Raw genomic sequence first — 15,386 nt, forward strand, 5'->3', positions numbered from 1 at the left:
AAAGGCTCCTTAGGGCCTGTTTTTTGTTCTGGCCACGAAGCGTGCTCAAGGCTTGCTGCTAATTCTCCTCTTCATTCAAGCCAGTCTCATTACCAGTGCTACATTTTGGTGCAAGCAGGAGCTTTTTTTTAATGGACAGTACTTAAGAGCTCTCAGAAAGCAATTTTCCCTGCCTAAGAACATCCAGGGAAATGCGACATGAGTACCACATGGCCTGATTCTAACTATGGATGCACTCAGGACATTCGCTCCATCACTCAGCACATGCCCGCCCCAGGCACAGCATTCGCAGCTCTGCGAACAGGTCTCTCTCCCTCCCTGGGCTGGTCACCACACAGGTCTCTCCTCCTTGCTGCTAAAGCTCCAGTGTCAGAAGGAGACTTTGGCTGAGTGAGGCAAGAGCTCTGAGGATACAAACCTGGCAGTGCATAGCAGGCATCCTGACTTCTGGGCCACACCCCCAAGGCTCTGTCAGGTGTCGGGAAAAGAAGCCCTTAGCCCCAAGCCCTACCCACACCCCACCTGGTATTCAGGTGGTCCTGGCACTTCTTCACTTCCCCACTGCGTGGGTGGTTACTCTCTACCAGGCTGTTGGCAGCAAGGTTCACGCCATCAATCTGAGCCATCAAAGTCTTCATCTCCTGGTCCAGGATATCAAACCTGATGTGGACAGAGAAAATGAGGATTGGTAAGGCAGCAGTGGCCGGTCCCCAGAACGTGTAGCGCTTGCTTTCTTCTCCCACCTCCTAAATACATTGACCAGGTAAGAGGGGAGAAAGGTGTGCTAACACACCCTATTTTCTGGTTCATGGGTCCAGTTTCATGGTTTAGCATTTCCTGGGTCAGGCTGGGAGAGAACTGGTTACTTATAAGACAACTGGCTAAACAGGGAGGTTTATGGGAAAATGAGGTGTAGGAGGTGTTAATCGCCACAGAGACTACCTGCCATGCTTCCACTGCCCCAGCTGCTGCTCATGGACCCTAATTCCACTGCCTTGACACCTGGACCTGAAGGATACCTCCCCAGCCAGGTGCTCCGTCCCTGGGTAGGAGAAGGCAGAGCTGCTGAGGGGTGGGGCACCGTGTGGTTATGAAAGCTGACTCTTCTGAGATAAGAGCCCAGGTCCCTCCAGCATCAGCGTGGGACCACCTTGGCATGATCGAGGAATGACTTCTTTTCCTCAACTCCTTGGATTCTGTACTCAGGATGATGGGATGCCGCACAGACTGGGGGCACGCCCTCCCATGCCAGAGTGCTGATGGAATCGGAATAATGGAAATGAGAGTGGCCTTGCAGACCGGTGATTTACAAACTGGTCTCTGTGGCCCCTCGGGGTTCTGTGGTTTAGGGACTGCCAAAGAAAGCTAGAGCTTGTGGGGTCCAGCCTCTCGCGCCCCCTTCACCACAACCACTCCACCTTCCACTGTGTTGTATGTCAGGGGTTCCATATACCATTCATTTGAATAAAGGCTGCTGTAGCTGAAAAGTCATCAAACACCTGGACCAGAAGGAGCCCCTTTGTCTTATTTTGAGGAAGGTCTCAGGGGGTGAGGTACCAAGTGCCACAGAGCCAGATTAGAACTCGTGATGCTCAGTGCCTGGCCTCTGTGATCAAGGGCATCCTATGGCCTCTCAAAGAGACCCTTGTTGATCTGGAGGCTGTCCCAGCACTAGGAGCACAGACCGCGTAGGGGGAGGCGAGAGGGAAGGGCCGGCCCTGACCTGTGCTGCACGACCTCCAGGTCCTCCAGCGTGTCTGGGATGTCCATCTGGGCCAGCCACTTCCCCTTCTCGCCCATCCACAGTTCACAGGCATCCGTCTCCCCAAACACCGTGTACAGGTCCAGGGCATCCTGCAGCCTCTGCCGACGCATGTCCGCTTGGGCCACCACCTGTTGGTAGAGATCCCGGAGGGCCTGCAGCCGGTTGGTCACATCTGGGGAATCCCGAAACTCTTGGGGGAACCCCTGGGCCTGCTGTTCCAGATGCTCCATCACCCCGCGGCTCTCCTCTAGCTCCTCCAGAAAGTCCTTGTGCTTCTTGCCCAGGGCCTGTGTGGCCCCTTCATCCTGCCCCACATCTTCTCCCGAGAGCAGCCGGTGGGCATCTTGCAGCCAGGCCTTCAGATCGTCCGCATCACCCTGGAACTGAAAGAAGTTCTCAGCGTCCTGGAGGTTCTTCTTGCGGAAGGCAGCCAGCTCCTTCAGCTGGTTCCACTGGGCAGACACCTCCTTGATCCGGGCCTCGATCTGCGGGTGCCCAAACTGCTTGCGTGCAACCATGCCCTCAGCCTCCTGGAAGATCTGGTCCAGGTGGGCGTCCAGCCCGCGCAGCTCGTCCTCGAAGGCCTTGTGCTTGCGCTGCAGGATGAGCACGCTGGTCAGGTCCTTGCCATAGTCCAGGGAGGAGTAAATCTGCTCCTTCTCCTTGATCCAGCTCTCGGCCTCATCCATCTCCCAGAAGAACTTCCAGAGCCGCTTGGACTGCTCCAGCTGGGCCTTGCGTCCGGCTGCTGTGTTGCTCAGCTCCTCGAAGCACTGCTCCAGGTGGCTGACACGGTCCCGGATGACCTGGGGGTCGCAAGGCTGGTACCCTGGGAGGAATAGGAGGAGGGAGGACAAAAAGGGTAAGGGCTTCATCTGAAGGGCAACCTTCAGATCAGGTGCCAGGCTAGGACTGTGTCGTCTAGAATCTGCCATCTCACTGGGGCTTTGGGATTGGACGCAGGGGGTCCCAGTTCCCAGTTGCTTAGAGGACAGGCTTTTAATTAGTTCTTTTTAATGAATTCCCACTAAAACTTCAGGAATAAGAGAGGTTAAAAGTTGGGTCAACTCTCAATAGAACTGCACAATGTAAAATTATTTTAAAAAGAACCAGGCACAAATTTCAAGATGATTCTTCAAAGAGGCAGTGGGGGTCACCTATCTAAGATCAGAAGCTGTAAACCTAAATTGTCTCTGCTATAACTTGAACTAGCAGAGAGAATGAAAGACGGAGCATGCCTTCTTGGTTCTTATAAACCCTTCTGACTATAGATGGCCAAAGCAGTTGCCTGCCCTCTGGAGAATTTTGCTATCCCTCAAACTTCTTTCTTGCACCATTAGTTGATGAAAGAGGCAGAATTGTACAACTAGATTTATCCAAGCTGGGGTGCTGGAGTGCTGAGCCAGAGGCCTCAACAGGAAAACACCTGTGGCCTCACCTGGCTCCTCAGTGAACTGAAGAGTGGCTGTGGTGATGGCCTTCACTTTGTCCCCTTGGATGGCGATGTCAGCCTCCATCAACTTGTGTTTTTGTAGCAAGTCCTCGACCTCCAACAAGTGCTTCCCGAACTCGGCAGACAAGAGGTGAGCCTGGCAAAGAGGACAGATGAGGTAGAGGGAGCGAGGAGAGGTGAAGAAACCCACCCGCTCGGAGAAGACCCCTCTGAAGGGAGCGTCCGTGGTGTGTTGGGGCCAGGATGAGTCAGATGCAGCTGGAAAACAGCTGCTGCTCAGCGGGAAAGAAGCTACAGAGCAGGAGCTCCCACTGGGGGTGCCCATTAAAATCATTCAGGGAGCACCTTTCAGGAGCTCAAGCCCTACACTCAATCTCCTATGTGTGTCCCTAACTTGGGGCCTGGGCATGCGTATTTTTAGAAAGCTCTGTGGTCAGTCTGATGTGATCCTCAGTTGAGAGCCACTGTGGTAGAGGGAGAGGAGACAGACTTCTTGGTGGCTCTGTGCCGGGAGGTCTGGGTTCCCACCAGAGTCAAATCATGATTACCCAGAGCCTGATTCTCCAGGCTCCTGATGGGTGTCTGTGTCTTCTAGGCCCTGCAGGTTGGCACCTGTGCTACTATGAACCCCAGATTTCTCGATCACGGGGAATATAGAAGATCTGGGCTGGAGCAGTGTGAGCTAAGCCATTGAGAGGCGGATGCAGCCCGATGCTGTGCTGCCTCGGATTCTCCACTCTGACTCAGGGAGGTGGGGCTGGGAGGTGCCTATGGAAGCACACTCCCATTGCAGGGCAGGTGCTGAAGCCCCAGGTGGACACGGGGGCGGGGGATGGGGGTGTCTGAGCCCACCTTGATCTCATCCATCCAGTCGATGCTGTGCAGCATGTCCTGGAAGAGCTTCTGCAGGGCCAGCGTCTTCTCAAGCCTCTGGCGCCGGGACTGCAGCAGCTCCTGCAGGTAGTTCCACAGGCGCAGGACGTTGTCCTTGCGGGCCGTGATGCGCTTCTGGTCGTGGTAATTCTCCCGCTCCAGCTCCTGGGCCAGGTCCTCCAGGGCCCTCACCCGCTCCTCGTAGGCAGCCGTGTCTGTCTCAATGGCCTCATGCTTCTTCTTGGCGGCCTCCACAGCTGCCAGGTCGTACCCGAAATTATCCTGTCCCCCAGGGAGGAAAACAGGCAGCTCAATCAGGCTCCGCTTAGCTGGTCCCCAAATGCAGAGAAACAGGGGGTCCCTTTGGAACAACTGCTGGACGGGAAAGCCCTTTCCCAACGAGTTACTTCTGCCACTTTTTCAGCCTATCTTATCAGAGCCAAGTTCCAAAGACTAAACGTCTCACAAGAACCTTTACAAGAAGCTTGTGATTTTACTCACTGTGCCATCCTTGTGGGTAACACTGGGTGAATATTACTAACAGAGCTCTTTCACCACGTGCTGGCACTCACCACCCTGCCTTGCGTGGACCTGCCCGATTCTGGGCAGGAAGGGGCTTCTCACTAGGAAACCATGCAGCTGTACACAGATGGTTTACCCCCATGCTATCTGGGGTGCATGCACACTCTCCAATTCTCTCAGAATGCTTGCTTTCCCCTTTCGGGATGAAAGGGGAAATTTGATTCCAAGCTCCAAGTGGGAAGGAACAGATGGTCTCATGGAGAATCAGTCCCGGGGTCAATTTTCAGCTAGTGAAATGTGACACAGCCCCAGAGGCCAGAGTCCAAGGGGCATGTCTGACACATACGAGGTGCACTGTTTTCATCACATCCCCGGAGGACCACTGAAATGTCAACCTGAACTCTGGCTCTAGGTGATGCCACTGGCTCACGTGAGACAACTTTTGGGGCCATTTTTGGATTGTGTGGCTCTTTCCTAAAAATGAGGCTTTGTCAACCTGGGAGAGTTCCTTTTCAGATGTGAATCTTGATCCACCCAGTCACGGGGAGCAGGGCTGCAAGACCTGTGGAGAGGCTTATCCTGCTGCCGCCACCGAGAGACCAGCGTGGGCTCCAGCCCTGCTGTCTGCTGGGGGCTCTGGAAAGCTCCCCCTCTCCTGCAACCCCAAGCGCGGCCCCCTTTACCTGGGCCACAAGCCGCTGGTTTTCATTGAGCCACGTCTCTCTCATGGCAGCCTTTCGGTCAAAGCGCCGGGCCAGCTGCTCTAGCTTCTCCTGCCGGATGAGCTCCTCCCTCAGAGCCAGCTCGCGCCGGTACTCAGCTTCCTCCAGGCTTTCCCAGGCCTGCACGAGGGCAGAGGAGAGCTCTTGGGATTTGGGGGTCCCGACTCTTTCACCCAACACTGAGCGATTTTAGGAATCTAGGCAGAGCCTAGATTAAAGCTCAGTGACAGCCTTTCGGCTTTCCTGTCTGGGCAGACGAAAGGTTCAGGGAGCACCGGTCATGACCCCCCAGTTCCCTCCTCTCCTAAATCTGCCTCAGACTCTTGGTTTAGTACAGTGTTATTTGCCTCTGTGGGTGCTCAGTAAATTCCTATTGGCTAAATGGCTACCTCCATTCCACTGGAACTTCCAGGTGGTGGTAGGCCTCGAAACCTCCGAAATGTCATAAGGCATTTCCCTTCTGTTCAAAGTAGTCAATATTCTCCAAAAAACCTCAAGGTTCTACAGAGAATAGGCTATAAAACTGGCTCTAAATAATGGACTCTGGGCATCTGAACAGGGGGCTGAACCGGTGGACAGTGGGTAGAGTCTGACCTCTCAGGGCTAGACTTAGCACCCTCAACAGCCAGGTGTGTCGTTAATAACACCACAGGAAGTGGCTTGGCTTAACCCTGTCCTGGGACCATTACACGTGCCCTTATGAGGAGCTCACTCAAGCCACTGGCAAACCCGCTGCATCCCCATTCTTACGGCAACTTTGAGCTGGAAATGTGTAACAACTGCCTCTTTTGCTTTTTTAATTTTTTAAATTGAAGTATAGTTGACTTACAATATTGTATTAGTTTCAGGTATATAACAGTGATTCAATATTTATATAGATTATACTCCATATAAAGGTGTTATAAAATATGGGCTATATTCCCTGTGCTGTGCATTAAATCCTGGTATCTTATTTATTTTATACCTAGTACATCCCCTTCACCTATCTTGCCCCTCCCTCCACCCCTGAACAGGGGGCTGAATGGATGCTTGGTGGGTGGAGTCTGACCTCTCAGGGCTAAGCTCAGATAGCACCCTCAATAGCCAGGTGTGTCATTAATAACGCCACAGAAAGTGGCTTGGTTTAACCCTGTCCAGGGACCATTCCCTGTGTCCTTATCAGGAGCTCAATCAATACACTGGCAATGTGAAATGGAAAACGTTGCTGTACCCGGTTGATGTCAGACACGAGTTTCCCATCATGGGGCGTGTAAACTTTCTGATTGTTGGCTCTCATCCGTGACTGGATGGTAAAAAGTAGGACTTCTAGATTCCCCTTCTCCTGAAACCTGTCAAGAAAAAAGAGGTAGGGAGATGAGTGTCGAGATTCCCACAGCCAGTTTTTTTTTTTTTTTTTTAATTTTCTGGTCGGCCATGCGGCATGTGGGATCTTAGTTCCCCGACCAAGGATCAAACCCGTGTCCCCTGCATTGGAAGTGCAGAGTCTTAACCACTGGACCACCAGGGAAGTCCCAGCCAGTTGTTCTTTTTTAAGTGAACATGGAACCCTGGCATCTTGGAGCTTGGATAGCAAAACACATTTCTCTTAAAAAAGTAAAGAGGATCTACATAGGTTTACTTACCTGTTAAAAGATCTATCAATCTATCATACTCGCCAACTGAGATCTAACAGGGGTTGAGTCTTTGCAACATAAACCAGAGAAAACAACTACTGCAGCATTTGCTTGTCATTTGCTTCCACGGAGGAATGGCTAACTGGACTGTTCTGGTAATTCCTATAGGTATCAAGTTTTAGTAATCCATACAAAGAAACTCTTCCCTGTTCTGCAAACAGTTGAAGGCTTTTGACTAGCTCTTCACTCAGTTTTTTGCTGAGTGAGTCAATAAAACCATGTATGTTCTTACGTGGAAGCAGCATTATCCACGTAAGAACATATCACACCGAGCGCAACTTTCACCTGAGTACTAATAAGTCGGCTCTCCTGACAACAATGCAAAACCCAGATGCTTCTGAGACGGGAGGAAAGGCTAGGCTCTGGGAGGCGGTTAGGTGTAGGAGCTGAGAAATGGCAGCAGGCTGGATTTCTGGAACCCAGGGTCCAAGCTTCAGGTAACTGGGTACTTTCCCATTTCTGCCCGTAGCCAAGTATTTACCCACTTCTACCTCCACCACGCAGGAGTCAAAGATCAGCTGGTAAGCAAGGTCCCCACCCTGAGGCCAGCCTAATTCATCTGCCTGCTCACAGGCACTGCAGGAGGGCTGTGGCCTTGAGCACTGTCTACGCAGCCAGGAGATGCTACCCCTGTGTGCAGTGCCTGGTAGACTCATGGGGCATGTTATCTGTATTGGATTTAGGACTTTGAAAGTGGGTTAGTGTCAGGCCAGAAATCAGATACTTGTTTATAGTACATCCCAGACTCCGTGTCTCGCCTTTCCCTGCTTGCTAGTCATGAATGAATGAGCGGGGGAGGAACAAGGCAGAGAGGGTACCACCGATGAGCTAGAAATCTGTTTCTGGGGAGCCGGCCAAGCTAAGGGCGGGCGAGCTGGAATGCCCCGTGTCTGTGTGGGTGTGCGTGTGCACGCGTGTGCACAGTTGTGTTTGCATGTGCATATGTGCACGTAGGCCCTGCACACGCTGGAGTGGAGCAGAGGTCCCGAGAGGCAGACTAAGTGCCCTGTTAATGGATGAGCAGCGACAGATGGGAGAGGAAGAAGGATGTGCTTGATGATCAACAGGGCCTCACGTGGAGAGCTCTGGGGCTGTGGATGCAGAGGTCACTACCAAAGAACAAACCCGCAGCTCAGTGCACAGAAGAGAGAGGAACTTTCCAGCACATTCTTTAAAGAGACTCTGAAGTCTGAGATTTCACTGCTGCTCCCCTTCAGGGATCTGGGAGAGTATTTCTTTGGCTTTGAGTCAGGGGTTACTCAATGCCCACTGCCTGTAGGCTGACGGCCTGGGAGCAGGGAGACAAAACGGGATGAAGGAGGTGACAGATGGGCAGCTCTCTAACCTCCAGGAGCCGCCTCCCGGATTCCTTCTCCAGGCCCTCCAACCCTCTGGAGGTGGTTTCTCGGCCGTGATGCCCGCCCTCCCGAGTGCCCAGGCCCTTACTTGGGCGGCTTCTCCACGGTGCGATAGGTACTGAAGGCCTGCAGCTGCTGCTGGACACCGGTCAGGGAGTTGGCGAACTTGCGGCTGTTCAGGACAGTGATGGTCTGCTCGATCCAGGTGAGCAGGTCTGAGGCCAGCCCGCTGTACTTTTCAATCATCTTCTCGGTCTCAATGGCATGGTCGATTACCTAGGGAATCACCTTGTGACTCATCCTTGTCAGAAGGGCGAGGACGCCAATGAGGATGCTGCCGGGGACCACAATCGAGGTGGTCCTCCTCCTCGCAAGCCCTGGAGCGTTTACGTTGGGTTTGTTCCCTGAGCCCAAGACCACTGCTGAGCAGGGGGCCGGACTGGAAGTGTGCCGGCAACGTCAGGAGGGACCTGGCTGTGCTCGGGAACAGGAGCAGCTCCCCCCTCCCGAACCCTGTAAAAGACTAGAAAGCTGCCTGTGCGTTCCAATCCAGCCGCCAGAGAGGCCAAGGTCCTGTTTATTTAAGAGTGGGTATTAGGGATGGAGGGCTTCCTGGCATTGTCTTTGCTAAACACCAGTGCACGAAGATGAATGAGAAACAGTCCCTGCCCTGGAGGGGCAAAAGACCCAGCCGGGGAAAGGACTCCAGCACGAGGGTCCATACAGTGGGGTGGCTCCCCTGTACGGTAGGCTGCGGAGCCTAAGAGGCATGAAACCACAATAAACTAACAAGTAAAGAGCCTGTTTTGTTCCTGTGGGAATGCTCACGAGACATGGGTCTGCAGGTGGAAGGTCGGCTCAGAGCTACGGGCTATGACCTTGTTTGGGACAGACCATCAACCTGTGTTGGAATTCAGCTTGGGAGCCATTAACCTGGCAATGCTTGGCTTCAGAGGAAGTTGGTGGGGGGTGATGTGCACCCTTTTCCACAGCTGGGGTCCAGACACAAAGCCCTTAGGGTAGAAAGGGAGCATCTCAGTCAAGGCCTGTGCGTGGCAAGCGGGGAAACGGTGACACTCTGGTTACACAGCAGCTCAGTACCTTGCCAACACGCTTGCCCTCCACTGCCAGCACCTTCATCTTGGAGAAGTAGTGGTAAAACGCCACCACGTAGGTGATGATGGATTTCTCGTCAGGGTTTTCTGTGAAGACATCTGCAAGGGGAAAGGGTGGGCTCTCAGGACCAATCGGAAGTTGGAAATGTCAGGCTCAGGGGGTTCATCTCCCTGTGTCTCCAGCACGAAGTTCAACTACAGGCACCAAGTGACAGGCGAGAGTGGAAGAGGAATAGGCTGCGATTTTAGTGAGAGGATGAAATCCATATTAGGACCACAAAGAATGAAAGAAGGGAAAAGGATGGAAAGACTACAGTGGGCCCCCAGTCAGGCAGGGAAGGTGTCAGGAGCCAGCTTGGGTCTGAAGAGCAGGTTGGAGCGGAGCCCTGGCCCGGCCACCATGCCCACGGCTCTCCCAGCACGGCCCACACTCCTCCAGGTGCCCTGACGGTCTCGTGGGCGCTGGCTCACCTTCAGGGTCGAGGAGCGGGATGATGCCCAGCTGTCGCTCAGCCACGTCGAACGCGTGCTCCAGGTTGTGCCGGGCGTTGGAGTCCTTCAGCTTATCAAAGTCAATCAGGTCGGGCCTGGGGACGAAGCCAGACTGTTAGAGGGCAGGGAGCATGGCATCCCCACCGAAAGGGCAAAGACCCTGGGCAGACGCAGGCAGGTGGCTGAGCTGAAGAAGTGAGAGGAGGAGACGGGACCGAGGAGGGAGCTGTGAGCACCAGCGTGTGAGGAAGGGGGATTTAAGGGAGGCAGGATGCCAAGGGTGAGAGGAGAAGGCGCCATGGCTGTACCATTCCTGTGACGCTTGAACAGCAGCCTACATGTTAAGTGCAAGGTGTCCCAATCCCCCCAGGGCTCTCTGGCTCCCACAGGGGTTCCCGCTCCGCTCCCTCTCTTACCGGTGCTTGTGGATCAGGGCGTTAAAGGCTAGGCCATCCTTCCAGCTGGAGGTGAAGTTGGTGACATTGACATGGGGGTAGCTGCATCCAAGAAAAGCATTAAGAGCTAAGAAACAGATTCTTCTGGGGTCCCTACAAGTGTGTGAACCCAGGGCCAACACCTCAGGAGAGGAGTGGACCGGAGCCTTCTTGAGCCCCTTCAACAAGAGGGCAGCCGTTATGTCACACAAAGAGGCTCCTTCATCAGGTGGGCCCAAGAGACTCTCGCCCCAAACAGACCCCATGGTCTGACCCAGGCAATTTGAGGATAGAATCCTGTATTCTGGGCCTGTAAGAATCAGGTCAGGATAGACTGCATCAACTACGCCCAAATGGATGTAGTTCTGGGTGATGGCGTCTATGTCCCTTGGGGACGGCAATGCTTGAGAGGCACAGGGGGTGGTGAGGAATGTGGCACTGGCTGGTCCCCAGGGCATACCCTGCCGTCTTCATCTGACACCATAACAGCAACGCGTCCTTGGCTGAGCGCGTCTCACGACCTTCCTGAGTCTGGACAACGATGTCCTGAATCTGTGGGCACAGGAACAAGAGAGGGAAGACTTAGATTTGCATCTGGCCCAGAGCCTCCCTGCTCTCCCTGGAAGGCCCCCTCGGTCCTTCCTCCTCTGTAGCCGTCCATCCCGTCGCCAGCCCTGCAGCTGCCCCGCAGCCTGAGGCCCCAGGTCCTGGAGGCCTGTTTCTCTGCCTTGGTCAGCTTCTCCACGTCAGAGGAGACTGCTCCAACTTGAAACTCGAAGGGGAGGCCAGGACTAAACAGCAGGATGCCCTCATTCCTCCTCAGGAGGTGCGTGCCACCTGGGCCATGGAACGGCATGAACGCTGGAAGGTGCTGTGTTTTTTTTTTCTTTTTTTCTTTTTTTTTTTTTTTGCGGTACGCGGGCCTCTCACTGTTGTGGCCTCTCCCGTTGCGGAGCACAGGCTCCGGACACGCGGGCTCAGAGGCCATGGCTCACGGGCCCAGCCGCTCCACGGCATGTGGGATCCTCCCGGACCGGGGTACGAACCCGTGTCCCCTGCATCGGCAGGCGGACTCTCAACCACTGCACCACCAGGGAAGCCCGGAAGGTGCTGCATTTTGATCAGCAGCTCCTCTTGCCTTTTCATCCTCCCCAATTCTGCTGTTATTACCGTTTCATCATACACACCCTCAGAGAGTGAGACTGGACACCCAAGACCACTTGGGTGAGATCTTCAGGCCGGGAGCTGTGTGTTATCTTCCTTCTCCCTGCCCTTCCCTCCTCCAACTAGGTTCTTTCTGTCCCCAGACCAGCAGGTGGAAGGCCCTGCTTTCCTCCCCTCGGGCTTTCTAAATTCCTTACAAATAAGCGACCTTGAATTTCAGGGTGGGAAGAGAAAAGCTTCTGAGTGAAAAACATAAAAGCAGATCTTCTGCACTCTTGCAATTTCTGAACCAAACTACTTAAAAAACCAAAAAGTGACACAAGTGGGGGGAAGGGGACAAAAGTAGATCTTCCAGCCAGATCTCAGCCCAGCTACTAATTTCTATCCTCTCTCTCAAAAAACTAGCTATTGACTGAACAGCTCGCCCTGAGCTTCAGCAACTTGGCGATGCACAGGATGGTTTCTCCTTCCTACAAGCATTGTCCCACAGGACGGGCTTCTAGCCTCCCAGAACGTGCAAACACTCGCACTTATTCACCATTTTATAAGATTCCCAAACCCAGTCTGGCCCAGGGAAGCTCCGTCCACCCCCTCTGCCCGCCGGGAACCCACCTGGAAGCGGAGGATGATGGTCCAGATGAGGCCCAGGACCAGGCGGTGGTTGCCATCCACGATGTCGTGGGATCCCATGTTCTCCAGGTGCACACGCTGCTCCTTCAGGAACTGCAGGGCCTTGTCCACATTCTCCAGGCAGTGGATGCGCATCTTCCCCTTCGTGGGCTTTGGCTGAGGGACAGCATGCCCCGTGGGCATGGAAGAACCTCATGGTCACGCCTGGACCAGCTCCGGTCATCAGCATCCACCCTCCATGCCAAACTCCAACTCCCATGCTCACTCCTTGACACTTTTCAACCCCATCCTTTCAGCAAAGTTCAGAGGCTCCCTCTCTTGAGCACCCAGAGTTCTGCAAGTGGGCTGCATCAGTACTGTTCCTGGGTCTAAACAAAGGCTTCTGAGTGGGTGATAAGTGGCATTCAAATATAGTAACACAACAGGTAGTTCGTTGAGCCCTTACTATGTGCTAGGCACAGTTCTAGGGACTGTTTACTGCTGATTGGTGATAAGAATGGCTTTTAGTGTGGTGACTGATAATGGGTCCATTCTGCCATCCAACCTCCTCCCTCCCCACCCCCAAATGGCCTCAGCCAAAGCTCAAGGGGACCACCATTGATAAGTAACTGCATCATCTGAAGGTTTCTTAGTGGTAACTCTCTCTAGTGGGGTAAGAGGCATTCTTCAACTTCAGTCTGGAGTTGAAAAGGCAACAGATGAATGTGGTACCTTACATTCAAACCCTGAGGTCTTAGGCTACTACATCAGGTACAGGTATCGGTTTACACACGGGGGAAATGAGGCAAAGAAGGTCCTGCCTGACAGACCCAAGGTCATAATAGAAGTAACTGAGCAAAACATGGGCCTTGATCTGGCTCTCCTGCAGGGGCAACGTTACCACCAGGTGGGTTACAACTAAGAGGGCCTGTGATAAATTTCCACTTGTTAGAGTGATGGATACACAGGAAAATATCTTTGACACTTTCCTCCTCGTTCCAAGAAGGAGGCAAATTTTTCCAGCTGGGTAATGGGATATGTCTTAGCCTGCGCAAGGAGGCTGAGGGTGGGCCCATTGCAGGCCAGTCACAGATAACCAGATGCCAAGAGGAGAAAGTCAAGAGCTCTGCATGGCTTCTGGGAGGAGCATGAAGGGGTGGGAGTGGCCAGAGGAGGCAAGAAATTCTGAAATGTTTCGGCAAAATTAACAAAAGTTTTGATGATATATTAGATGGAAAGCCAGGCATTTATGCTGGGACATATTTAGATGAACACGTTCAGGGAACCCAGTCAGCCACATGGACACCTCACATCATTAGTACTGAAACCTCCCAAAAGAATAGGGAGAGGGCTTCCCTGGTGGCGCAGTGGTTCAGAGTCCGCCTGCCGATGCAGGGGACGTGGGTTCGTGCCCCGGTCCAGGAAGATCCCACATGCCGCGGAGCGGCTGGGCCCATGAGCCATGGCCGCTGAGCCTGCGCGTCTGGAGCCTGCGCGTCCAGAGCCTGTGCTCCACAACGGGAGAGGCCACAACAGTGAAAGGCCCGCGTACAGCAAAAAAAAAAAAAAAAGAATAGGGAGAAACCTTGGAAGGCCATGAGAACTGGAGAGGCCCCCAGACCATGTCTTTCCCGAAGAGGGGCGGAGCAGCAGCCACAGGGCCTGGGGAAAGGGGCTTTACCAGCATCTCTCCAGAGAGCACTTCCAGCAGCTTGATGAGCATCCTCCCATCCCGCAGGTCCTTGTAGAGGTCAGTGATGCGGCAGGACACGCGCGCCAGGTGCGAGTTCACCCATTTTGTGAAGGTTTTCTTCTGAACAACTTCCCGCTCATCTGGGTGGGGAGAAGAGCCTTGGGTGAGGTGCCTGAGGTTGGCAGGGTCCATTTGCAATGTGACATGGGGCCGAAGGGGTTTTCACCTTAACCCCAGAGTTGCCCCATCCCTGGCAGAGGAGGTTGATGTATCTATTCCATCCCCTTCTGAGGAGCATTTCTGACCAGGGCGTAACCTTTTGGCTTCACAGGTCCACGTGCCATGACTGGGGTAATGAAGAGGTAACTTCCACCACCACGGTATCAAGACACCCCTAATCCAGTCACCTGCTTCCCTGTGCGCATCAGAATGCTCTGGACCACTGGGCCAGCGAGCTCAGAATTCAATGCCAGGTTCACCCGTCCACCCATCCAACAAATATTCCCTCTGCCTAGAATGCTCTCTCTCGGACACTCCACCCCTCACCCCGTTCACCTAACTCCTAGTCATCCTTTAGGAGTCAGTGGAAACAGTGCTTCTCCGGGAACCTAAGCTCTCGCCTAGGTTCTGTCTCTCCTTGTGTGCCCCGACCCCTGCATCTGCATTTCTCATTTCTCTCTCCTCATACTCAGATTAGTTGAAAGTCTGTCTTTCCTGCAAGACTGCAGGCTCCTTGAGCCCAGCAAAATCTGTCTGTCTTGTTCACTTCTAAATCCCCAAGGCCTGGAGTCTGGCACGCAGTAGGTCTCCAGAGCTGTACTGTAGCTGACTGTGCAGAGGTTTATTCAGCTCCTACGCCAGGCCTGCTGATATATAAAAGTAAAACAAACTGCCTGCCCTCAAGGAGCTGCTGGTAGGTAGAGGAGAAAGATGAGCATGGAAACAGTGAGGTCATGTGGAATGTGTGATCCACGTAGGGTGAAGGGTAGTGGGGGCTTGGGGTGGGGGCTGTGCATGGCACTAAGCTCTCCTTCTCTCCCGCAGAATGGCAGGCAGGATTTTCCATCTTCAGACCTGGGAAGCTGATATGCCACCCCCAGCCTAAATCAGCCTCAGCCCAAACCAAGCTTCCAGCCCAGGCTGTACCAGTTCGGGTGGGCTACCTTTTAACACCTCTGTTAAAATACAGGGTACTGTAAAATAAATGCTGGTACCTGTATGGTTAGGGCTGGGAAGCTTGATCAAGATGCTGGAGAGAGGACAGAGGCTGGGATAGCAGAAAGAATGGGGACAGGGTGAAAGAGAGAGAGAAGAGGGGCAGAAAAGATAGAAACAGGAAGAGAAGTTTGCTTTAGTGAACAGTCTGTGGCAACCTGCTTCTGGGCACTCTGGCGGAGGATTCTAGGCAGGAGATGACCTGGCCATGTGGTCATGGGCCTGGTCCCTGGGGAGGCCATGGAGGGTCCCTGGGGAGAGTGTGTTCAGATTGGTCACAGCCAGGGCAGACTCCGAG

At 53.6% G+C, this 15,386-nt stretch overlaps 1 protein-coding gene across 1 annotated transcript in view; it reads right to left on the reverse strand.

Annotated features, from left to right (window-relative positions):
- Nucleotides 1-15,386, reverse strand: part of SPTB (spectrin beta, erythrocytic) — a 128,828-nt gene that overhangs the window by 37,847 nt on the left and 75,595 nt on the right. Inside the window, exons 3-15 of the mRNA XM_081228114.1 lie at nucleotides 13,862-14,013; nucleotides 12,184-12,357; nucleotides 10,868-10,959; nucleotides 10,390-10,470; nucleotides 9,953-10,068; nucleotides 9,468-9,580; nucleotides 8,455-8,642; nucleotides 6,546-6,663; nucleotides 5,297-5,455; nucleotides 4,071-4,373; nucleotides 3,204-3,354; nucleotides 1,724-2,594; nucleotides 523-660 (exon numbers count right to left, since the gene is read on the reverse strand). Coding sequence (XP_081084240.1) covers nucleotides 523-660; nucleotides 1,724-2,594; nucleotides 3,204-3,354; nucleotides 4,071-4,373; nucleotides 5,297-5,455; nucleotides 6,546-6,663; nucleotides 8,455-8,642; nucleotides 9,468-9,580; nucleotides 9,953-10,068; nucleotides 10,390-10,470; nucleotides 10,868-10,959; nucleotides 12,184-12,357; nucleotides 13,862-14,013 — 2,656 coding nt within the window. The remainder of the gene's footprint in view (nucleotides 1-522; nucleotides 661-1,723; nucleotides 2,595-3,203; nucleotides 3,355-4,070; nucleotides 4,374-5,296; nucleotides 5,456-6,545; nucleotides 6,664-8,454; nucleotides 8,643-9,467; nucleotides 9,581-9,952; nucleotides 10,069-10,389; nucleotides 10,471-10,867; nucleotides 10,960-12,183; nucleotides 12,358-13,861; nucleotides 14,014-15,386) is intronic.

Source organism: Mesoplodon bidens (genome assembly GCF_964165515.1).
Source record: "Mesoplodon bidens genome assembly, chromosome: 3".
Classification (NCBI taxonomy): Eukaryota; Metazoa; Chordata; class Mammalia; order Artiodactyla; family Ziphiidae; genus Mesoplodon; species Mesoplodon bidens.